Source organism: Saccopteryx leptura, chromosome 10, assembly GCF_036850995.1.
Source record: "Saccopteryx leptura isolate mSacLep1 chromosome 10, mSacLep1_pri_phased_curated, whole genome shotgun sequence".
Classification (NCBI taxonomy): domain Eukaryota; kingdom Metazoa; phylum Chordata; class Mammalia; order Chiroptera; family Emballonuridae; genus Saccopteryx; species Saccopteryx leptura.
This window is the reverse complement of record NC_089512.1, coordinates 10,406,264-10,430,745: the sequence shown is the minus strand read 5'-3', so window position 1 is coordinate 10,430,745 and position 24,482 is coordinate 10,406,264. Positions and strand designations below refer to the sequence as shown.

The following is a 24,482-nucleotide window of genomic DNA, read 5'->3' as shown; positions in this document are numbered from 1 at the left end:
AAACTGGTAGCTCTTCTACTAGAGCAAATGTAGGTCATTTCCATCATCACAGAACATTGTATTGAACAAAGCTGCTACAGAAGCTAGAAACCTAAAATATTCCGGCGGGCTCAGCGGCGCAGTGAGTAATCCCACCAATCCCCCCGGTGCGGGGGCGGAGGAGCCCACCTTCAACACCGAAACTTCCGGGGTCTTGGAGCGACCGGAAGTGGTGTATCACTTCCGGCTCGGCCATTGTTTTTTACTTCCGTCAGCTGCAACAGTGTGAGGCGCGGAGAGCCGCAGCGCCGGTACCTATTGAGGGGCCGCGGGGCGGGGAGGGGTCTGCTCCCGGGGCTGAGGTCCTTAGCCTGGAGCCTCGGCCGCCCACTGCCCAAGTAGGCGACGCGGGCCGGGCTCACACTTCGCTACGCGGCCGGCGACGCGGTCCCTGGGCCGCTCAGATGCAGAGCCTCCTCTTTGTCGCATTTCCCTGACCAGCTGTCCCCGGCGCGCAGCCGGGCCCCTGCGGGAACAGCAATGCTCTGGGCAGACGTGGCCAGGTGAGCGGCGTCGCAGAAGCCCGGTCGAACGTGAGATGCAGCCTTGCACAGGGACACCCTGCGAAGCGTTCCAAGTGGGTCCGACGGTGTCGGAATCTCCAACGGGGAGTGTGATTTTGACACGCAAAAATCCAGTTGAGAGCTGCTGCTGGGTATTCGGGACAGTAAAGAAAGTAGGAAAATGGCCAGAACTTTATAGACATGTATGGGATCTGAGCGTTCACAGATTATTATTTTTTTTAGTCTATCTTTGTTTTTTTTTTAAAGAAATTGAGGCTTAGAGAGAAGTATCTTACCCAGAGTACCAAGATGCATGGTGAGTGGGAAGCCGAGTACAGATCCCTTAGTTACCACGAAAGTGCTGATTTTTAAAGTTTTACATATATAAACTGAATAGAAGTTTCCCCCCTGCTTTAGTAAGAGTTCAATAAACCACACTCATTCGTTTACTAAACATGTGTTTCTGTGTACCATGTGCACACACATGTTCAAAAATGACTGGGAACGAGCCCTGCCCTCTTCTGAGCCCACCCAGGAAGTAGGGAAGACAGCCATGCAAACCACAAATGCAATGTGAGTAGTCCTCTAGCGGAAGTTTGAATGAAAGAGGGACTGTGTCCTCACTGGGGCCAAAACCACACTTAAGCCTGGGAAGACCAGGAGGCCTTTCTAAGGAAGGTAGGTTGAGTAGAAAAAGGTCTGGAATTTTCCGACTCCATCGTGTTCCTTCCGTTTGGTGGCCATCCAGCTGTTTGGAGGGTGTGAGTGCCGAGTTGCATAGAAAATTGTTAAATTACAGTGGTATAGTGAGGGGGTCAGAGAAGGAGGCTGCTAGCTCGCGTCACGTATGGGGCCATCAGGAAACCTAGAGGAAAACGCATTTGGGTCTTGACAGGTGAGTAGGAGTTTGTCAGAAATTGAAAGGAAAAATAAAAACCCAAATGGGGAAAGTATACTAGCTCTCTCTAGAGCTTTAGTCCCAAATGATCTTTTTTTTTTATTATTCATTTTTTTTTTTTTTTTAGAGAGAGGAGAGAGACAGAGAGAGAGAGAGGAGAGACAGAGAGAGAGAAGGGGGGGAGGAGCTGGAAGCATCAACTCCCATATGTGCCTTGACCAGGCAAGCCCAGGGTTTAGAACCGGCGACCTCAGCATTTCCAGGTCGACGCTTTATCCACTGCGCCACCACAGGTCAGGCCCCAAATGATCTTTATTGTGCATCTCTGTCTCAATAGAGAAGGGTCCAAGAGTGTTGAGCATGCACTTCCAACATAGGTTTATTTGTAAATTAAAGATAGATGCTGTTTTACAAATTGAACGTACATTTTAAAACAGGTGCTAAATAGGAGTTAAATGACAACTTAGCATTTTCTCACACACTGTTTGGATCGTCTTGCATTTCTCGTATTTGGAGATCATTGCTCTTTTTATCCTGGACACCTGGGGAAAGTGATTAAGGGTGTAGCTAGAACAGAGGCTGTGTTACGAAGGGCTGTGAATGCTAGGCAAAGATATTTAGGTTTTATCCTATAGGTTGTGGAAGCCACAGAAAGTTTTAAGAAGGGAAGTCATTTGGAGAGATGCTCAGAGAGACTGCCCTGGTTGTGCTCTCCACCCCCCACCCCCTGGAGCCTCGCTTTTTAAATGTGGAGGGTTTGGCATCAAGTCGTCATTCTACGGGCTGAACACTTGAAGGGCTCTGATTTCTGTCTTGATGTTTCTGTAGGTGACAAGTCCATCACCCCACATACCAACTCTGAAAAAGAGCTCCTGAGACCTGACTTAACATCATTTTAATTGGACAAACAGCTGCTGGAACAAGCTTTTCTTTGGGGTTACTATGGCCACCCGAGGCAGGGGAACTTTAGGCCTCATCCCCAGGGCTCCTGTTCTCCAGAAGCAGGAGGCGCGCCTGACCATAAAGCAGGAACCAGGGAGTCAGACCTGGGGACAGGGCTGCAGTCTCCAAAAGAACCACCCTCCTGTTTGTGAAATTTTCCGGCTCCACTTCAGGCAGTTATGTTACCACGAGACGTCCGGGCCGCAGGAGGCGCTGCGCCGGCTCCGGGAGCTCTGCCGCTGGTGGCTGATGCCAGAGGTGCACACCAAGGAGCAGATCCTGGAGCTGCTGGTGCTGGAGCAGTTCCTGAGCATCCTGCCCGGCGAGATTCGGACCTGGGTGCAGCTGCATCACCCCGAGAGTGGCGAGGAGGCCGTGGCCCTGGTGGAGGATTTCCAGAGACACCTCAGTGGACCGGAAGAGGTGAGCAGTGGGGTCTAGAACTGCATCTGGACCCATCCTGTAGTGCCTAGGTTAGCCTGGGAATAGGCATTATCCATTCCTTATGCTGTAAGTTGGTTTACCCTTAGGATTCCTGAGCCATTCATGGATAGAGGGGAAACAGTTTTGTGCTCCAAGCCATAAACAAAAGTACAAATTATAGCCAAGCTGTGAATCACTTTGCGGAATAGTGTTTCTTGAGCCCAGCTGCAGCCTGGAGATCCACACAGCACTCCTGGCAGTAGCGGGTGTGCACACTGGTTAGAATACAGGAGCATGGCGGGCAGAGGTAAACCTCAGGTGTGCTGATAACATGGGCTCTCATTTGAAGAGATCGGGTGCAATCAGGGTGGTATGGCCATAGACATGGGCCCTCATTTGAGAAGTTCTCATCACTCTCTTCCTCAGAATTCTCAAGAGTCAATCCTCTCTCTTCCTGCCTTTTAGGTTCCTTATGAGAGGTAGTTAAAATACAGTGATATAGTGACATTTCTGGGCCTCAGAATCCTTTGTTCCTTTATAGCTTTTAGCTTTCCAAACCCAACTGGGGTCTTTTTGCCTCTTTAACTCTAATTTCAGTTTTTCCTATTTCCCTGGGTTCTGTAAAATTTAAAACCAAGCTAATTCAAATTAGAAGACAAGCTGGAGCCCTGGCCTGATGGCTGGGTTGGTCAGAGCATCCTCCTGAAGCCCAGAGGTTGCTGGTTCAATCCCAGGTCAGGGCACATACAGGAGTAGATTGACATTTCTCTTTCTCACTCTCACACTCTCTCAAATCAGTAAAATAAACATTAAAAAAAAGAAAAAGAAGAAAAACTGGAGAGTCGAAAGTGTGACAACAGGGAGAAATCTGGCTTCTAGGACCACAGAGCTAACTAGCTCAGTGACCATGTGATTGTATCAGTCAGGCTTCAGTGAAAGAAGAAAAACCAGGAGAAAAGTATGTGTGTTTCTATAAATATTTGCTAGAAAGTGGCTTCTGTGATTATGGGAGTTGGCAAGGCAAGTTAAAGCTGCTGGCAGGCCGGCTGGAAGGGCTGGCTAAAACTCGCAGGCTCCGGCTGAAGCAGCTGTTCGCAGGCGGAGTTTCTTTATGGAGCCTCGGCTCGGAATTTTAGCCTTACAACCAATTGAATCAGGCCCATCCAGATTAGGATACTAAAGTAAACTGGTTATGGATTTTAATCATGTCTACAAAGTACCTTCACAGCCACACCTACATCAGTGCTAAATTGGCATATTAAAAAACCGCCACATCCTGGATAAGTCAGTACCTCCCAATGAATCTCAAATTCCTCCCTTGTAACTGAGCAGGGTGAATTTGGGTTCCCTCTATGTTTATTCCTTTGCAATTTACTAGGGAAAACCAGTTTATGAGATTTTCTGAGTACCCATCACATTATTTTATTCAATGCTTGTAAAAAAAGATCACATATCTATCTTAGGGAATCAATACAGTTGATTGGAGTCCTAGGGCTAGACCTTTTTCCAGGAGTACGAGCCAATGCCCATTTACCCAAATCCATTATTTCCTTGTGTAAACAAGGAGACACCCCGGAATAAATCAGCCATCACCGTGCTCTGGAGAGCATGTAGGCCCAACCATGGGCAAAGACAAGAGGCTGAAGAACTGTTTAGAGTGCCATTTAGTGAGAAGTTAGGAAGAAAAATTTCCCTTCTTTTGCTTTAAGCAGAAGAGAATGCTCCTTCCATTAAAACTCAGTCTTTTTTATCCAAGGAGCCTCAGAAAAAAGTGACTGAGTGAAAACCCAAGAGAGTGACTAACAGTTGACAGAGCAGCTGAACATTCCCGGCTCCAGCCCAGGGACGGGTCTTTGGACTCCATTCCTTATTTTACTACTATTTTTTTTTTTTTTTATTTATTCATTTTAGAGGAGAGAGAGAGAGGAGAGACAGAAAGAGAAGGGAGGGAGGAGCTGGAAGCATCAACTCCCATATGTGCCTTGACCAGGCAAGCCCAGGTTTTGAACCGGCGACCTCAGCATTTCCAGGTCGACGCTTTATCCACTGCGCCACCACAGGTCAGGCTTATTTTACTACTATTGTCAGCTCAAGTCTGACATGAAGACCTGAGAGCAGGGCTGTCTCTCCTAGCACAGGCTCATAAAATGTATTTATGGCCAGATGAATAAACAAGCTTTTTTTTTTTTTTTTTTTACAGGGACAGAGAGAGAGTCAGAGAGAGGGATAGATAGGGACAGACAGACAGGAACGGAGAGAGAGGAGAAGCATCAATCATCAGTTTTTCGTTGGGAGACCTTAGTTGTTCATTGATTGCTTTCTCATATGTGCCTTGACCGCGGGCCTTCAGCAGACCGAGTAAGTAACCGCTTGCTCGAGCCAGTGACCTTGGGTCCAAGCTGGTGAGTTTTTTGCTCAAACCAGATGAGCCCGCGCTCAAGCGGGTGACCTCGGGGTCTCGAACCTGGGTCCTCTGCATCCCAGTCCAACGCTCTATCTACTGCGCCACCGCCTGGTCAGGCTAAACAAGCTTTCTTAAATCAAGTTTTCCAGTGGGAGAGTAAAGACTATCTGGGCAGGTAGAGTCAGTCTGCTCAGCAGGAGGGGCATGTGCGTGTGTGCACGTTGAGGCTGGAATGGGTTGTAGAGTCCTCATTCTTGCTAGGCTGCAGAATCATGCAACTTGCAAAATGCTTTCATATCCTTTTATTTCAGCTCCTGGCAGGCTTACAAAATATACAAGTAGTATGTATTCATTATCTCCATTTGCCAAATGATACAAGCACAGCAAGTTTTATTGACTCATCTAAGATGACAGCACTAGTAAGCATTCCCTTTGTGTCTGAGACTTAACTAAAGTGTGGTTATTGCCAATTACCACCAAGTGTGGGAACCAGGATTGTCTGGCTCCCTGGTCCTAAGCCCCTAGCTTTCCCCTGGTGTCTCACTGTGGAATACCATCTTGAAATGAAAATCAGAATGGGGGTTTCATGCCTGTGGGAAAAGGAAACCTGTGTATCCTAGATAATGAACAGGACTGTTCCAGGATTTAGTTCCTGCTGAATTACAAGGTTGTGTTGTCACAGTGCAGTTAAGTTCCACCTTCTGCCGGCACCCACAGTTGCTGTAGTATTTAAGAGCTGCTACTCTCGTTTATAAGACCCGTCCAGTGGAGAGCCTGGGAGCCTCAGACCCAAGGGGGCCTGCTGGTCTTACCAGTGCTCTGGAGAGAGATACACTACAGCAGTGGTCCCCAGCCTGTTTTGGGCCACGGACCAGTTTAATGTCAGAAAATATTTTCACAGACCGGCCTTTAGGGTGGGACGGATAAATGCACAAAATAAAATTATGCAACTGGCTTAAAAACTATGGTATTTTTAAATATAATTGTCGAACTTACGAGACAAGCGTCAAGAGTGAGTTTAGCCGAATGTAACAGAGGGAGGGAATCTGGTCATTTTTAAAAAAGAAAACATCATTCAGACTTAAATATAAGTAAGACGGAAATAATGTAAGTTATTTATTCTTTCTCTGTGGACCGGTACCAAATGGCCCATGGACCGGTACCAGTCTGCAGCCCAGGGGTTGAGGACCACTGCACTACAGGAGTGAATTCCCTGCCACCTCAGCAGATGCTACCCTGTTGGGCAAATCCAGCGTAGTTTATTGAAGGAGTAGTTATTTTCTCCCTTTGCTGTACTGTGTGCATGCCAGAGCGAGTGTGAGCTTGTAAATGTGACTTATATAGATAGTGTTTTAAGTTTTCTGTTCCAAATGCTGGTAAAAATAGTAACCATGAGGTTGTGAGGAGCTGGTTGATGACAACAAGCAATGGTTAGAAATAAAAGGCCTCAGAGATTCTCAGGGTCTCTAAAGATTGGTGTTATCTGATCTTAGTTGACTTTTTTTTTCTTTTCCAACTGAGGCAGAGGCTATATGGAACCATCCTCAGTGCCTGGGACTGATGTGCTCGAACCAATCGAGCCATGGCTGCGAGAGGGGGAGAGAGAGACGGAAGTGGGACGGGGAGGTGTGGTAGAGCAGATGATCACTTCTGTGTGCCCTGACCGGGAAGCGAACCCAAGACATCCTCATGCCAGGATGATACTCTACCACTGAGCCCACCGGCCAGGCCTTAGTTGACTTTTAATATAAATTATTGAGGAGAGGCAATACATACTGAAAACTGAGTTCGCAGATAACCCTAAAAACCCGTAGCAAAATATTGAGAGGAAGTCAATCAGCAAATATTAATAGAGCACCAGTTTTGGACACAGCATTGTTCTAGGAACTGGTGGTTGAGACAAAAAGCTTCTGTTTCATTGGGGAGAAATAGACAATAAAGGTATAAATAAAATAATATAAAGATTAATACACACTGCAGAAAATAATAGTCCTTGCTTTGTCAGTGTGGTCAGGAATGGTTTCTCTGAAGAAGAGACACTTGCTGGAAGAAATTGGAAAAGCTCTTTGGAGGGTTGTCAGCCACTGTCTTGGGTCATAGCTTCAGCGGTGAGCCTCAGGAACATGATTTGTGCATGTGCAGGTACAGACACCTGTCAGTTTTTATTTGTACTTCTGGTTGGTCTCTTCTGTAGATTCAGGCCCTAGGGAGTATCCTGAATTGCTCTTCTGGGTCCTTTTTCTAGGTGGTTCTTTTTTTTTTTTTTTTTTTTTATACAGGGACAGAGAGAGATAGAGTGATAGGGATAGACAGACAGGAACGGAGAGAGATGAGAAGCATCAATCATCAGTTTTTCGTTGGGACTCCTTAGTTGTTCATTGATTGCTTTCTCATATGTGCCTTGACTGCGGGCCTTTAGCAGACTGAGTAACCCCTTGCTCGAGCCAGCGACCTTGGGTCCAAGCTGGTGAGGTTTTTTTTTGTTTTTTTTTTTGCTTAAGCCAGATGAGCCCGTGCTCAAGCTGGCAACCTCGGGGTCTCGAACCTGGGTCTTCTGCATCCCAGTCCCACGCTCTATCCACTGCGCCACCCACCTGGTCAGACTCTAGGTGGTTCTTAAAGCAAATTTGTGTCTGAAGAACTGACCCAGAGGGGAAGTGGTCATATAATCTGGTCTTCACGCGTCTGTCATGAAGGTCAACAGGGATGGCAAGTAGGATTGCAAGCTGCAGGTCCTGCTTTGACACTTCGTCCCCCCAGGAGGCAGTACTTGTGGAGCTGGAAGGACACTCTGGCTCTTCCTTTCCCTGGCTTTCTTTCTGGGGATGCTTCCTAGAGGCTTTCGGTTCTGGACCTTCAAGGATGCTCTTTGAACCCAATTGTATTGCCTTGTCTCTAGGTTTCAGCTCCAGCACAGGAACAGGAAATGCATTTGGAGAAGATGACAGCGTTAAGTGCAACAGAGGACTCTCCTCCCACCTCACCCGTCAATGACAGTTCAGCTCCAGAAGGCCACCCGGAGCCTCCTCAGGACCGAGGGGCATGCCACCCCCCCAGTGGGCACTCCGGTACTCCCCTCTCCAGTCTGGCCTCTAGCTATCACTCTCTTCTGGAGTCTCCTTCTCGCCCTGTCTCCCGCCCTACTGGAATCCTCGTTGTCTGGCCCTTTGCTGTCCTTCCCTAGTATCTTTGTCTGTTCATTTTTGCTTATTCTTCAGTTATTCATGTATTTAGCAAGTTTTTGTCAAGCACATGTCATTGGAAAGACACTGCTGGGACCAGAGATATATAGTACACTGTCACTGCTTTCAGTGAGTTTAGTTACCTAGTTGGCAAAAAGTCATAGTGTAAGAAGAGATAACCTCATATGATACATGAGTGACATCTGTCCCCAGGCATCTGATGCCGTCACAGATGAGCCATGTGCACATTGTTAATGTGAGCTGGGGCGGGTGAGGAATGCTTCATGGAGAAGACAGCAGTGGGATTAGACTGAAAAATCAGGGAGAAATTTAAAGAACAAGAGAAGTAGTGGGCACCAGAGGAGCAAATACAAGCAAAGACTCTGAGTGGTTAATCCTTGGACTCCACAGAGATGGGGTCAAGGAGGACTGTATTTGAGAGCCTGAGGACTTGTACAGGGCCTCAGCGTTGAGGCCAGGGAGAGTCTGAGGGGCAAAGGGTGATGGTGTGTGTGAGAAACAGTATCTCAGGACGATGACTGCGGTGCACGTGAGCATTACAGTGCGAATCAGGAGACGGGGGCCGGGGCCTTGGTAGGAGGCTAGTGTAGGAGAACAGACGTGCGATGATAGTTGCTGAGTGAGGGTGAGTGGAGTGGCAAGTGATAGACGTGACAGGCGTTGTGAAGAAAAAATCTGTGGGGCCAGGGAGAGGGGCTTTTGACCAGTGTCTAGAATCATTGAGAGAACTTGAGAAATCAGAAAGGAAGATGGTGAGAACACGCATTTGAGACACTGAACTTAAGGTTTGTGGGACAGCAGATGAGATGTCCAGGCAGCTGGCAGCTTGGGAAAGGGTCTGGGAGAGAACGGAGCCCTTGCGAGCATCGTTAGGCCTTGCGAGTCGGTGAGATCTCGGGCAGAAAGAAAAGGGGGCCGAGAGGCCTCAGTTCCTGGGGTGTCCAAGGGAGAGGGCAGGGGAAGGAAGAGAACCAGAGGTCTGAGAGGAACGTCAGGCAGGGCCTGTGCTAGGGAGCCGGGTGGAGAGCATGCCCAGAGGCGTGGCTTCCCCTGAGGTTGAAGCAGTCAGGGCTGGGAGCATGCCCAGAAGTGTGGCTTCCCTGAGGGTGAAGCAGTGAGGGCTGGGAGACCAGTGTTCCGTTCGATGAGGGCCTCTCCACTGCGCCCTCCCTGGAAAATTCACAGCACACTGAGAATAACGCTTGTGTGGATGAGGGATGAGAGTGTGTGTGGAGCTGCCTTGGTCCTCTGGAATCACTTTCTGGGATACCATCTACTGGAGCCCAGGGCAGGGCTTGACCACTCATAGATTTCTTTCCTCCCTCAGCTCAACGTGCTTCCCCGGGGCCTGCCCGTCCCCACGTGGGGAACACAGGAGACCAAGCAGCAGCGACTGTGCTTCGGACGCTCAGGCCCCAGGTGAGCTTGGTTCTTTCTGTCTTTCCGGAGTTCCGAGTGTGGCCCAGGAACGGCCAGAGCTCCTCTCCGGGGCCCTGGCCCGTTCCGAGACCACTCCGGTGGCTTCTCCGTCGACTCGCTTCCCCGCGGCCTGCTGAGTTCATGGCCTCTGTCCCGCCCTGAACTTGTCCTTGTAGATGTCATCCAGCCTCTCCCTCCTGCACCCCTTTGCCCACCAGGGCCCTTACCCTGTGCTCTTGGAATCCCTGATGACTCCGTGCCCTTCGGGTTGGGAATGTCACTGAGCAGTAGAAGCCTGTCATTGCAGGGGTCTGCAGCGGACAGGTCCCTGTCTGTGGACGACACTGAGAAGAAGTGGGGAGAGCCGGCCCTGAGGCAGACAGCCCTGCACCGGAACTGTGAGCCGCAAACTCCCCGCAGCCTGGCCCTGCTGGGTATGGTCTGTGCCCCGGCAGCTTAGCAGCTGCATCCTTCCCGTTTTCTTTTTTATAGCCCTTTTCTTTTTTACCTTTTTATAATGAAAAATTGCAACATAGACAAAGCACAGCGGTATAATGCCCCTCCCTGCGCCCATCACCCGGCTTTAACAGTGTGGACGTGCTCTCTTCATTATGGACTGAGCTGGGTGGTCAGGTCAGAGTGTGTGCTTGTACGGAACAGAGCCGCTCACGTTATGGTCAGCAATGAGCTGTGTTACCATCAGCCTAGAGGAGAGGGAACCCTGTCCCAGCTGCCCGGTGAGACCAGAGCGGGGGAAGCATTGAGACCGGAGAGCCGGGCAGCCTCGGCAGCAAAAGGAAGGGAACTGTTCCACTGTGTTAAACTGGAGCGTTACACAGCCGCTCCCGCATATCTCCTCCTCCTGATACCTGGTGTCTTCACTCGGAATCTTTTGTCCCCTTACAGCGCCTTCGGAGTTAGACTTTGTGCCCTCATGCTTGCTGCTTGCTGTGACTCATAATAACTTGGCTTCTCCCCACACATCATTTCAGCTTGAGCTTCTAGTTTATTGTCATTTCTTTCCCTTTGCCCTACTCCCAGTTCAGAGTTCATTAGAGAGGGACTCCAGGGGTGGTTCAACGGTTAAATATCGTCTCTGGGCAGTGTGTCGGCCGTGGCCACAGCCAGCTGATGACCAACCTACAGGAAAGCTACAGTTGGCGGTAGTGACTCGCCCTGACCCAATGACCTGAGGTCCACCGTGAGATAAACTGGTTTACCTGGCACAAAGCATGGTCGCCTCAAATGTCCCTTCAGGAAAGACTAGAGCAGGGTAGCTCTTTGAAGGTGCTGTTGTCAGGACAGGTTCTGTGTTTGACAAGTCTACTCTGGAGAGGGTAGGCTCAAGAGTCAGAGATTCAGAAATATATAATTTCTACATTTCAATGTTTATTGATTTGAGAGAGAGAGAAGAAGGGAGAGAGAGACAGGAACATCAATCTATTCCTGTATGGGCCCTGGCCAGAGATTGGACCAGCAATCTCTGCCCTTTAGAATGGTGATCTAACAAACCGAGCTATCCAGCTAGGGCTACGACTTCCGCATTCAAAATGGCATGGTGGTCTGTAGGCTTGGGCTATGTGTGGTTGAAAGGAACCACGATCCTTGTGTTTAGCTATAAGCATGATTGCTCTGCCCTCTCCCAGTTTTTGTATTCAAAACACTAGAATTCAAAAGCACATATTCAGCTGTTTAGCTTTCATATGATTTCAGGTTATGAAGATATGAAACTCAATTTTGATTTATGTTTAAATTAATGATACCTTTTTTAGTTTTCATAGCAGTTTTTATAGCAGTGTAGCATTGGCTCCTAATAGTTCAGTACTTCAAGGTCCACGGGGTCCCCACGTTTATTTATTTTTATTTTTTAATGATTATTTTATTGATTTTAGAGACAGGAAGAGAGAGAGAGACAGGAACATGGATCTGTTTCTAAATGTGCCCTAACTGGGGATCAAACTGGCAACCTCTGCGCTCTGGGACAGTGCTCTAGTCCAGTGATCCCCAACATTTTTTGGGCCACGGACCAGTTTAATGTCAGAAAATATTTTCACGGACCGGCCGTTAGGGTGGGATGGATAAATGTATCACGTGACCGAGACAAGCGTCAAGAGTAAGTCTTAGACGGATGTAACAGGGGATCTGGTCATTTTTTTAAAATAAAACATCGTTCAGACTTAAATATAAATAAAATGGAAATAATGGAAGTTATTTATTCTTTCTTCGTGGATCGGTACCAAATGGCCCACGGACCGGTACTGATCCACGGCCCGAGGGTTGGGGACCACTGCTCTAGTCTAACCAACCGAGCTATCCAGCCAGAGCTAGGGGATCCCCAGTTTTGGAGCTTTGCTCTTCCCTTCAATACTTTTCCCCTAGAAATTCTGAACCCATGGCTTCTCCAAATCTTGTCACTGTCCTGTCATACCAGAATCACTCCTTTGTTATATATTTTTCTTATCATACGCACATAATCTAAATCTCCCTTCAACTTTTATGTTTGTCTACCCTGTTTCTTATATTTGATTTGAGGTGCCCTCACTCTCCCCAGCTTTGCTGAGAATCATGAACCATACAGTGTCATGGTTGAAAAAGATCTTAAGAGTTCATCATTTACTAAGACCACAAAACATCTTCTGGAAGATCAAGATCAAACATACTTTCCGTCTAGTCTCTTGCCTTTTAATTGCCCACCTCACTCGGCTGTGCTGACTCCCCATCTGTCTGTCCAGATGGTCTTTATCCACCCTCCTCCACTGACCTTCCCCCTCTTTCTTTCTGTCCATGAAGAAAATTTAAGCTATTTTTCATTTTCTTTTATTCCCAATGTGTCCCTTTATTCCTTACCCATAATGTGAAGACTTTTTCAGGCACCTAGACTCCTGATGATGCTGTTTCCTCAACAAGACAAGAAATAAGTAAAAGCTTTTTTTCTTCTTTCTTTTGGCATCAGGTGAGACTAGGATGGAGAGTTCAGAGTTGCCTCCAAGGCAGGAAATTTCTAAAGGATCAGAGCCACCTGCTGGGACATCAGGAGGCCTAGATGGGGTGGTGGCTGGGGGACCAGAGGCTGGAGAGGCCTGTGAAGATGCATTCGGGAAGCCGGAGGCACAGCCCTCGGAGGAGGAAGGGAGCAGACTGGAAAGGGACCCCTTGGAAATAACATGTGAGGATAAAATCAAATCCACAGAAGATGGAGGTGCGGACGATGAGGCACTTGGGGAACATCTGACTCTGCCTTCCAGTCCTGCAGAACTTCACGTTGTGAAGTCACAGAAATTCTATCAGTGTGATGAATGTGGCAAAGCTTTCAATCGGAGTTCACACCTCATTGGCCACCAGAGAATCCACACTGGAGAGAAGCCCTATGAGTGTAACGAGTGTGGTAAGACCTTCAGGCAGACGTCTCAGCTCATAGTGCATCTCAGAATCCACACAGGGGAAAAGCCCTATGAGTGCAGCAGGTGTGGGAAGACCTATCGGCACAGCTCCCATCTCGCTCAACACCAGAGACTCCATAACGGGGAGAAACCATATAAGTGTAATGAGTGTGGGAAAGCCTTCACTCAGAGTTCCCAACTCATTGACCACCAGAGAACCCATACTGGGGAAAAACCTTATGAATGCAGTGAGTGTGGGGAGACCTTCATTCGGAGTAAAAGTCTTACCCGACATCAAGTACTTCACTCTGGTGATAAACCCTACAAATGTAACGAGTGTGGGAAAGTTTTATGTTCTAATAGAAATCTTATGGACCATCAGAGAATCCACACTGGGGAGAAGCCTTATGAGTGTATTGAATGTGGCAAAGCCTTCAGTCGGAATAAATGTCTTCTTCGACATAAAAGCGTCCACACTGGGGATAAGCCATACAAATGTAGGGAGTGTGGGAAAGCCTTCTATCAGAACTCTCAACTTGCTGACCATGAGCGAATTCATACTGGAGAAAAGCCTTTTGAATGTACTGAGTGTGGTAAGGCATTCAGCCTGAGCAAATGTCTTATTCGACATCGGAGACTTCACACAGGCGAAAAGCCCTATAAATGCAGTGAGTGTGGGAAAGCCTTCAATCAAAACTCACACCTCATTATACACCAGAGAATTCACACTGGTGAGAAACCTTATGAATGTAACGAGTGTGGCAAGGTCTTCAGTTACAGCTCCAGTCTAATGGTACATCAGAGAACTCATACTGGAGAGAAACCCTATAAATGTAACAGTTGTGGGAAAGCCTTTAGTGACAGCTCACAACTCATCGTGCACCAGAGAGTTCACACTGGCGAGAAACCCTATGAATGTATTGAGTGTGGGAAAGCCTTCAGTCAGCGTTCCACTTTCAATCACCACCAGCGAACTCACACTGGAGAGAAGCACTCAGGTCTGGTTTGGTCAGTTTCATAAGGTGTAAGTTTCTCAGAGAGCAAGGAATTTAATTTTTTTTTAATTGTTTTGTTTGTTTAGAGAGAAAAGAAGGGAGAGTGAGAGAAATAGTGGTTTTGTAGTCGCACCTATTTATGCATTCATAGATTGGTTATTGTATACTAGAAAGCCCGGCGGTCATACGAAATGACCGCTGTTCTAGATATTATAAATTGTAATTAAAATGATTTGTGCAAAGGTGTCTGCTAATTCAAACTGAATTACCCAGGGCAGGCGGCGAGGACGCCCCTTTGCTTAGTGCCCCATGGGGTTCCCCCCTTCTACTTGCTTAATTGCTTAAAGTAGAGTGCAATGAAGGGAACCACTGGCAGTACATTTCTTAAGAGCCACCGCTAGCTCAATAAATAAAGGTGATTTAAATAATAAAATGTTGACCTTTTTGCGTTTTGGTCAGCATTACTCTGTCACTTTTTTGCATTTCTCTCCTGCCTTTGTTCAAGGGACTCATTTTGTCGAGACAGGCTTTTTCGTCTTGCATCTGAGGCAAGCCTTGTTTCTCTATGCTCATCAGTCTCATTTTGCCGAGAAAGACGCATTTGCTCTGCAACTGAAGCAAGCCTTGTCTTTCTCTGCTCAGTGGTTTCTTTTTGTTGAGAAAGCCGTTTTTGTGCAGCTTTAGCTCTTTTTCTCTCCTCTTCAGTGCTGTATTTTCTAGGAGGCATTCTTAAAAGAAATTACATTAAGACATCGTTTTTATGTAAAACAGATGATTGCCAATGCAAACAAATGTTCACCTTCCCCCTGACCTGCTCAATTTGCGTTCAGCTGTGGCAACTTCACCCCATTGGCTAGTACAGTTACGCAAGCAACCAATAAGCTATCGGCGACAAACAGACACTTAAGCCGCATATAATAAAGATGCCCTGACTGAGGATCAAATCTGTAACCTTAACTTACCTGGTTGATGCTCCAACCAACTTAGCTCCCGGCCAGGGCAAAAGCAAGGAACTTTGAATTAAGCTTTCTTTATAAGAGGCATGCTCAACTTGGTTTCTTTTTGGAACCACTAATCAAAGTGGGTATCACCTAAATCAGGGGTCCCCAAACTTTTTACACAGGGGGCCAGTTCACTGTCCCTCAGACCGTTGGAGGGCCGGACTATAAAAAATCTATGAACAAATCCCTGTGCACACTACACATATCTTATTTTAAAGAAAAAAAACAAAATGGGAACGAATACAATATTTAAAATAGAGAACAAGTACATTTAAATCAACAAACTGACCAGTATTTCAATGGGAACTATGCTCCTCTCACTGACCACCAATGAAAGAGGTGCCCCTTCCGGGTGTGCAGCGGGGGCCGGATAAATGGCCTCAGGGGGCCGCATTTGGCCCATGGGCCATAGTTTGGGGACCCATGACCTAAATGCTGTCTGCTGGGTCATGAAGGTGAAGAGTGGAGTAACTGCGCAGTCCTTCCCCAGTATTGGGGAAGTACAGACGACACATTCCATGTATTTGTAGGGTTTTTCCTTTCTTTCGTCCCTCCCTCTTCTTTTCCTCCCTTCCTCCCTCCCTCCTTTATCCCTTGCTCTTTCTCTCTCTCATCGGTTTCTCTTTTGTTCAACTATTTAGAAATGTATCTCATTTCCTAAGAAATGCCATAATCATACTCTGTGCTTTTCAAGGACCGATTGTATCTGTCTTACTCTGTTCCACCTCCTCTTGTTTTATAATGTCATTCTCTAAGACGCTGATTCTTTCCTTTCTCTTGGCTGTGGCCCTCCTTACCTTCTTTTTAAACTTCTACTCTAATCTAGACCCTCATGACTAGTATCTGCTACTCAGAAAACCTTTTCTTTTTCTCAATTGCTAATCTATGTCCCTCAGAACCTTTCAGATCAGCCTCATTTCTCATTTATAGATCTTTCCAGATCCAGCTCATCTGTGAAAGACTTTCTTCAGATGCTTCTTCATTTCTCTTAGTCATTTGACCTCAGTACTTCGAATTAGCTGGTGCTACAATGTGCAACTGTTGTTAAAGTGCCTTGTAAATTATTCTAAACTTAATCCATGTGTGTGTACCCTCACACCAACTTACTGTAGGCTCTTTGAAGTTGGGTATGTTGTCTGTTTCTTTTAGCATATAGATAATTTTTATATACTAGTTGTTAATACATAACTGTTTTAAAACTTACCTCTCCAACTGAACCATCTTGAAATTGAGCATAACCTATTATACCTACCCCTCTCTCCCAACAGACGAGAAGCTTTTAAAGATGGAGGTGACATCTCATCATAGGATATCACATACAAAGACCTCATTAATATCTTCTACATGTACCCCTGGAATTCTTAGTACTGTTACTCCATTGCTGGTTTCTGATAGGTGTTCTGTGGTGTGTTCCTTCTGTTCCTGTTTTTAGAAGAAGCAATATAGGCCCTGGCCGGTTGGCTCAGCGGTAGAGCGTCGGCCTAGCGTGCGGAGGACCCGGGTTCGATTCCCGGCCAGGGCACACAGGAGAAGCGCCCATTTGCTTCTCCACCCCTCCGCCGCACCTTCCTCTCTGTCTCTCTCTTCCCCTCCCGCAGCCAAGGCTCCATTGGAGCAAAGATGACCCGGGCGCTGGGGATGGCTCTGTGGCCTCTGCCTCAGGCGCTAGTGGCTCTGGTCGCAATATGGCGATGCCCAGGATGGGCAGAGCATCGCCCCCTGGGGGGCAGAGCACCGCCCCTGGTGGGCGTGCCGGGTGGATCCCGGTCGGGCGCATGCGGGAGTCTGTCTGACTGTCTCTCCCTGTTTCCAGCTTAATAAAAATGCAAAAAAAAAAAAAAAAAAAAAAAAAGAAGAAGCAATATAGAGTTATAGTTGACTCAGATTTCGTGCCTTGAACTCTAGGTTCCGTCCAGAATCCACCACTTTCTTAGGTGTGTTTTCCTGGGCAAATCACTTGGCTTCCTTGTGTCTCAATTCTTCCATCTATAAAATAAAACTACCTCATAGGGACATTAGGATAAAATGAGTTAATAAGTGTAAGACACTTCAAACGGTGCTTGGCACATAGTACACACTATAGTGATTATCATACTTAGTTTTATTAGGGTTACTGTTAAAAGTTTTAAGACATCTATTGGTGAATTTTATGGTTCGTATCATTTACTCATTTTGTATTTTTGGAACAGATTTCTTAATAATTGAAGTTATTTTGTATTCTTGGTATAAAATCCATTGTTTGTGGTACTTTTTAGATGTACAAAAGTAGATTGAATTTATTAAGGTTTTGCTGGCTTTGCAAAATGTTTTGGAAGCATCTGCTTAATGTGGATATTATTCTTTGAAGGGTAAACTGGGTCCGATCCATTCTTGGGGAGGAGGGGATTGGGACGGACAGATCTTGAGCAACGTTTTTATTTCTTCAGTGGTTGTGCTCTTTATATTTCTACCTCTTTGCTAATTTTGGTAATATATACCTAGAAATCATTTTATTGGACTGTCAAACAGTGACAAAGTTTCACCTACTATTCTATAAAATTTTATAAAATGTAGTTAGAGCTCCATTTTCATACGTATTATTTTACATTTGAGTTTCCTTTCATTTTTCTGTCACAATTTTCAAGTTTACTTTGTTTCTTTTTTGAATTCCAGTTTTTTCTTTTTTTGTTGTTTTTTTAAATATTATTGTTTTATGTTCTTTCCTGTTTTTCTTGAATATATTTTTTCATATACCTTTTTACTTGCCTCAAGTTGCCGTGGCTTTTCATTCATCTCATGTCATTTGCTTTTTTCTTTATTAGTCAATTTGAGAGCTTTTCAGTTTTGAAATTTGCCCCAAAAAAGGGAAAGTGGGTTTTCCTTGAATTCTTTTGGAGTCCTCTGGGATCCTGTTAAGGTGACAGGCCTGCAGCGGGCAGGTGAGCTGTGAATTTCTGTGACTGATGTGTAGTTCAGAGTGAAGCAGGAAGGCAGCAGCTCGAGGTTTGCTCATCTGGTTGGAAGCCTCCCGCCCAGAGCGGCTTTTTGTGTCCTGCTTTTCCTTTGGCTCTTCCTTTATACTGTGGACCTGTTGGAAACTCCTTCTACATTCTCTGTTGATTCCAAATAGATTTGTTGTAAATGACCTGAGTGTGGGAAAATCTTGCCACAACTCAGACTTGATTTTACCTCAGCGACTCCAAACTGGGGAAAGAACCAATTCTTGAGTTAAGTGTGAGAAAACATTCAGTTATAGAAAACGTCATCTGCCACAGGGGTAGCGACCAATGAATGCACGACCGAGTGGAACAACAAATGAATGCTTCCCTTCCCCCTCCCCTTTCTCTCTCTTCCTCTCTCTGTCTCACTAAAACTTAATAAATAAAAAATGCCCTGGCCAGAGATTGGAGCATTGTCCTCACGCATAGAGGTTGCCAGTTCGATCCCCGGTTAGGACACATACAGAAACAGCTTGATGTTCCTGTTCCTCTGTCTCTCTTCCTGCCTCTCTCTAAATAAAAAAGAAATAGAAAAAAGAAAACATGCACAAGAGGGTTTACGCTTATAAGTAAGTTTGCTCATTGTGATTGGAACACCTCGGTTATATTTTATTTCTTGTCTGACATCAGAAAATCCACATGGGTTAGAGTCCCTTGGTTTTTGAGGGCAAGAAATCAATCTTGCAGAGCTTCTATTTTGCACACATTTCTGGAAAATGTTTCTGAAATAAATGTGGAAATCTTTGAGTTATAGCACAAAACTTCTCCATCCATAACTCCCCAATGCAGAAAAGGAGTCTCAGTAAACAGTATGACTGAACCCCCCAATTTTTAAAAAAAATCAGATTTTATACCCAGGAGATGGGTGTTACCCAGGCAGTCAAGTACAATGGTAAAGGTGCTAAGCTCACTTACCCTCTTACCTCTTACACACACAAATAGACATTCCATAGCTATACTCTGCATGCCATGCCTGTCATTCAGCTTTTAAAGCCAGTAGGAAAGGTGAGATTTTTGGGTGCTGACAAGTTATTGAGTACTGTTCCATGTTGGGAGATAATTTCTGTCTAGGTGTTGACCTCTTGGAGTGCTGCAAAGGAGACATTCATAAACACTTCTAAAGTGTTAGGGTCTAATTGAATGCCCACAGGGTGGCTTTTGCTCTCTGTAGGATTAAAAACAAATTCCTTACCCCTAACATTTAAGACATGCTGTAGCCTGATGGGGCCTTGTAGAAGCACTTGGCCCAGCCGGGTAACGGGAAGTTGTTAGGATGGTAGCTGGCCCCAGGTACCTAATGGGGCAAGTGTTTGACCCAGGATGGGACAGTGTAGGCTTATTCCTCACTGACCCACAACAGTCTTCCCACTGATACATGCACAAGGCAAAGGGCTTTGTTTGCACCCAGGGGGATACTCAGTAGGAGGGATGCAGATTCCCACTTAAGGCATGTGACTCCTTTATGGGAAAACACAGGAGAGAAATGTTTGATCTCTCCCACTCCCCCCCCCCCCATCTGACCCAGGCGTGTTCCTAAAGCGCTGCTGGGGGAGGACTTGCCAGCTGACTAAAAGTATTTTTCCACCTTACATGAGCCCGTTCGTAGACCTGAAAGCTTCTAGGGTGGATGTATAGGTGACATTTTATGATGCTATCTAACAGGCCTCTCCCCCAATTCCCTTCCAGTTGCATTGTCTTACAGGATGAGGGATTTACAAGATAATCAGTTTCCCCTCTTGGTGCCATATGGATTGTGAACGGCATGCACTGGGCCAACAGTCATCCAATATTTGGGTACCATGAGAGTAATCACAGGACTCTGCATTCCTTAAAGATAGAATGAGTGGCAACCTCGCTGCGTGCTCAGGGCCATGGGGGCACGTAACGTACAAGCCCAGCCACTGGAGTGGCTTACATACTTTGATTCCCGTTTAGGTAAGATTGATAAGTGTTGTATCCCCTCTCTAAGGCAGTGTTGTTCTCAGGGATAGTAGGGTTCAGAACAGTTGTGATTACACCATACCTGTGGCAATGCCGGCAAGCCATAGAGTATGTCCTGTGTGAAACCTCTCCAAGTCAGTGTTCGGGCTGCCTGGGTGTAAGCAAAAAGTAAAGACAAGCTCTCACTGGGGAGCTGAGCCACTGATGCCCTAGGATTTGACATGCATGGCCTATCATAGGGGTCATTTATGGGAAAAGTGGTCATGACAGCTTCGACCATGCTAAACTTAAAGCTACTGACAACAGAATTCTTCAGTCTAAGCCAGTGGTCGGCAAACTCATTAAGTCCACAGAGCCAAATATCAACAGTACAATGATTGAAATTTCTTTTGAGAGCCAAATTTTTTAAACTATATAGGTAGGTACATTTCTTATCGCCTGCTTGTGGTATTTTGTGGAAAAGCCACACTCAAGGGGCCAAAGAGCCGCATGTGGCTCGCAAGCCAGTGTTTGCCGACCAGGGGTTAAGCTATTCATTTACTATCTATCGGTATTCATTGTCAACATCTGTCATAGTGAGGAGCACTGGAACAATGACATAGCTGTAGTTCTGTAAAAGACTTTTGAAAGAGAACCATTTGAGGGACTCTAGACAATTCAGTTCTTAGGGGCTTTCCAAGACTGCCATTGAGAGTGGGTATGGGGGTTACCTGGACAGCAGAAGCAGGAACAGCTGGATAACTCCCTCAAATCTGCAAGAACAGGAGATGTTGCACATGTGGTAGAGGGCCTCCGATTATGCTTGTGTAGGGGCAGAGGTGAAGGTGTTTCACCTGCCCTCCCCCAAATAAGCAGCTATAAGATCCTGGCCAGCTATAATGTCCTGACACCAGTTTCATTGGTGTCAGTTTCAAGGGCAAAGCCATCTCCTGCTCCGCATCTCCAGGTTCTGGAACTCCCTTTTTCCTCTTCTTGGGGTAATCACGAGTTGGTCACCACTTAAATATGTTGTTCCTCAAAGAAGTCAGGTGTATTACTTTGCAAGGGCTACCACAACAAATACCACAGAGTGGGTGGTTTAACAGAAATTAATTTTCTCATGTTTTTGGAGCTAAAAGTTCTAGATCAAGGTGTCATCAGGATTGATCTCTTCTGAGACTTCTTTCCTTGGCTTGTAAATGGGTGTCTTCTTCTATCTTCACATGGTTTTCTTCTGTGTTAGTCTGTATACCTAATTTCCTCTTCCTATGAAGATTTTGATTGTATTAGATTAGGACCCACCCTAATGACCTTATTTAATCTTTATTACCTCTTTAAAGGCTCTATCTAGGCCCTGGCCGGTTGGCTCAGCGGTAGAGCGTCGGCCTGGTGTGCGGGGGACCCGGGTTCGATTCCCGGCCAGGGCACATAGGAGAAGCGCCCATTTGCTTCTCCACCCCCCCCTCCTTCCTCTCTGTCCCTCTCTTTCCCTCCCGCAGCCAAGGCTCCATTGGAGCAAAGATGGCCCGGGCGCTGCGGATGGCTCCACAGCCTCTGCCCCAGGCACTAGAGTGGCTCTGGTCACGGCAGAACAATGCCCCGGAGGGGCAGAGCATCGCCCCCTGGTGGGCATAGCGTAGCCCCTGGTGGGTGTGCCGGGTAGATCCCGGTCGGGCGCATGCGGGAGTCTGTCTGACTGTCTCTCTCCGTTTCCAGCTTCAGAAAAATACAAAAAATAATAATAAAGAAAAATAAATAAATAAAGGCTCTATCTAAATATAGCCACATTGTGAGGTCCTGGGGTTAGGGCTTCAACGTATGCATTTTGGAGGAGTTGTAATTGAGCCCGTAATATCGGTGTTTTTTTTGTTTTGTTTTAATATAAATTTAACTGAAGGACAAGTCCGGATTGATCTGCCACAGAGAGGAGTGGGCCTTATTCTCAGGTGCACCCATTTCCCCCGGTTGAACACCGTGGCCACTGCCTGGGCTGCATTCCAGACGGCTCCTCAATTTGTCTTTTACTCCCAACTGACACCTGACTTTTCAGTACTGTGGCGGGCACATGAATGATTCTCTGGTGTGAATTCCTCAATTTGTTGTTGTTTTTACTCCTTACAGATTTTCATTTTGTAGAGACAGAGAGGAAGGGAGAGAATCCACTTAGTTGTGCATTCATCGGTCACTTCCTGCATGTACCCTGACGGGGGATAGAACCTGCAAAGTTGGTATTTCAGTACAATGCTCTGACTGAACTAACTGGACAGGGCCTGTTTTCAACACTTTGATCGAAATATAATTCACATACCATAAAATTCATCCATGTAAAATGTACAGTTCAGTGGTTTTCATATATTCACATGTGTGTAACCATCACCACAGTCAATTTTGGAAGATTTTCATCACCTCAAAAAGAGTCCCCGTACCTTGAACTATCCCTCTATTTTGTCTAATTTTCCCCCAGCCCTAATGTTTTGTTTTTGCTTTTCATTATGGAGAATTTTAAATATGCACACAAGGCCTGACCTGTGGTGGCGCAGTGGATAAAGTGTCGACCTGGAAATGCTGAGGTCGCCGGTTCGAAACCCTGGGCTTGCCTGGTCAAGGCACATATGGGAGTTGATGCTTCCAGCTCCTCCCCCCCTTCTCTCTCTCTGTCTCTTCTCTCTCTCTCTCTCTCTGTCTCTCCCTCTCCTCTCTAAAAAAAATGAATAAATAAATAAATAAATTTAAATATGCACACAAATACAAAAAAAAAAGGAAAAGAAGTTAAGGATCGCATGTAAAGCAGTATGTTTTAACAACCTGTGAAGCAAAGATTTAACTTGAGTCAAATCAAGCCTCTAATCTGACATTTCAGTTTACAGGAAATAAGGATAATTTGATGAGGAAACCATCAGACAAATTCGGTGATTTGTGATTTATATAATGTGAGATGTTGTATAAGACTTGACCTAGACTCTTCTAAAAGTCAGTGAAATGAAAATATTGCTCAACTATTTTAGATTAAAAGAGACTCTTTAGAGACACAACCACCAAATGTATTGAGTGAACTTTGATTTTTAAAAATGCTGTAGAAGGCATTTGGGAAATAATGGAAATATTAGAATATGGAAATATTGGGATAATGGAAATATTGGAATATGGAAATATTAGAATATGGAAATATTGGGATAATGGAAATATTGGAATATGAAATAGCGTATTTAATAGTACATTTGATATAGAATTATTTTTAAATGTGTTAAGTGTGACAGTTGTACTTTGGTTATGTAGAAAGATGTCCTTATTCTTTGGAGGTGTATGCCCAATATTTAGTGCTGAAGGATCATGATCTATTCAATACATTTCCAAATGGCTCAGTAATAACAACAAACAATGTATATGTATGAGAAAGCAAAAACTAATGTGGCAAAATGTTAACAGATGTTGACTAGCTAGGAGGTATATATTATATATGTTAAAAGTTTTAAAATAAAGTTTGCAAAAGGTAAAAGGGGATTATGGACGGCTCATTATAACTCAGTATGTTTAGGAGAAAGACAGCCTGTCGTCTGACTCAGTGTGGCAGTAGATAAAAGAACATTGGATCTGTGGTCAGAAAACCCAGTCCAAGTCTCAGGTTGTCCACTGCTAGCTGTATAAGCAAACCATTTCACATACCCAGGTTTTAGTTTTTTGATCTAGAAAATAAGGATAATTAAGCTTTTTTCTTTTTTTTAGATTTTATTTATTCATTTTTAGAGAGAGAGAGGAGAGAAGGGAGGGAGGAACAGTAAGCATCAACACCCATATGTGTCTTGACCAAACAAGCACAGGGTTTTAAACCAGCAACCTCAGCATTCCAGGTTGACACTTTATCCACTGTGCCACCACAGGTCAGGCTGGAAGTAAAGATAATTTTATATCACATAAATACTGAGGCTTAAACTAGTTAACACCAATAAAAGCTCTTTACAACTTGTAAAGCAATATACATTGCAGCAATGAGTCCTATTCACTTTTACACTTTTGAAGTATCTTTTCATCTTTTCTTACAACCTGAGAGACATAGCCTCAAACAGATTGTGAACTCCCAAAGGGAAGCATTGTGCTACCATCATTTTAACCAATAATGTAAGACCTGACTAACCGGATATTGATTTTATTTACCCAAATATAACTTTTAATTTCTTTCACCAGCAGATGTCATGTTAAAACACTGAAACTCTGCTGAATATTTAGGCAATTGTGAACACTCCAAATGCCCTGATTCTGAATAGTGACATCATTCTGGACTGAATGATTTTGTCAGAAAAAAATATGCTTGTTGATAAAGGCAACAAGTTGGATAAGGGGCCCTGGAATTTGTATTTTTAATATGTGTCCCAATTATGC

At 45.4% G+C, this 24,482-nt stretch overlaps 1 protein-coding gene across 1 annotated transcript in view; it reads left to right on the top strand.

Moving 5' to 3' along the window:
- Window positions 1–260: 260 nt before the first annotated feature.
- LOC136382166 (zinc finger protein with KRAB and SCAN domains 7-like) overlaps window positions 261–24,482 on the top strand; it is a 36,289-nt gene continuing 12,067 nt past the window's right edge. Inside the window, 6 exon segments of the mRNA XM_066351149.1 lie at window positions 261–542; window positions 2,269–2,805; window positions 8,109–8,277; window positions 9,740–9,831; window positions 10,139–10,265; window positions 12,785–14,152. Of these exon segments, the coding sequence (XP_066207246.1) occupies window positions 2,383–2,805; window positions 8,109–8,277; window positions 9,740–9,831; window positions 10,139–10,265; window positions 12,785–14,152 (2,179 nt within the window). The 5' untranslated portion in view covers window positions 261–542; window positions 2,269–2,382.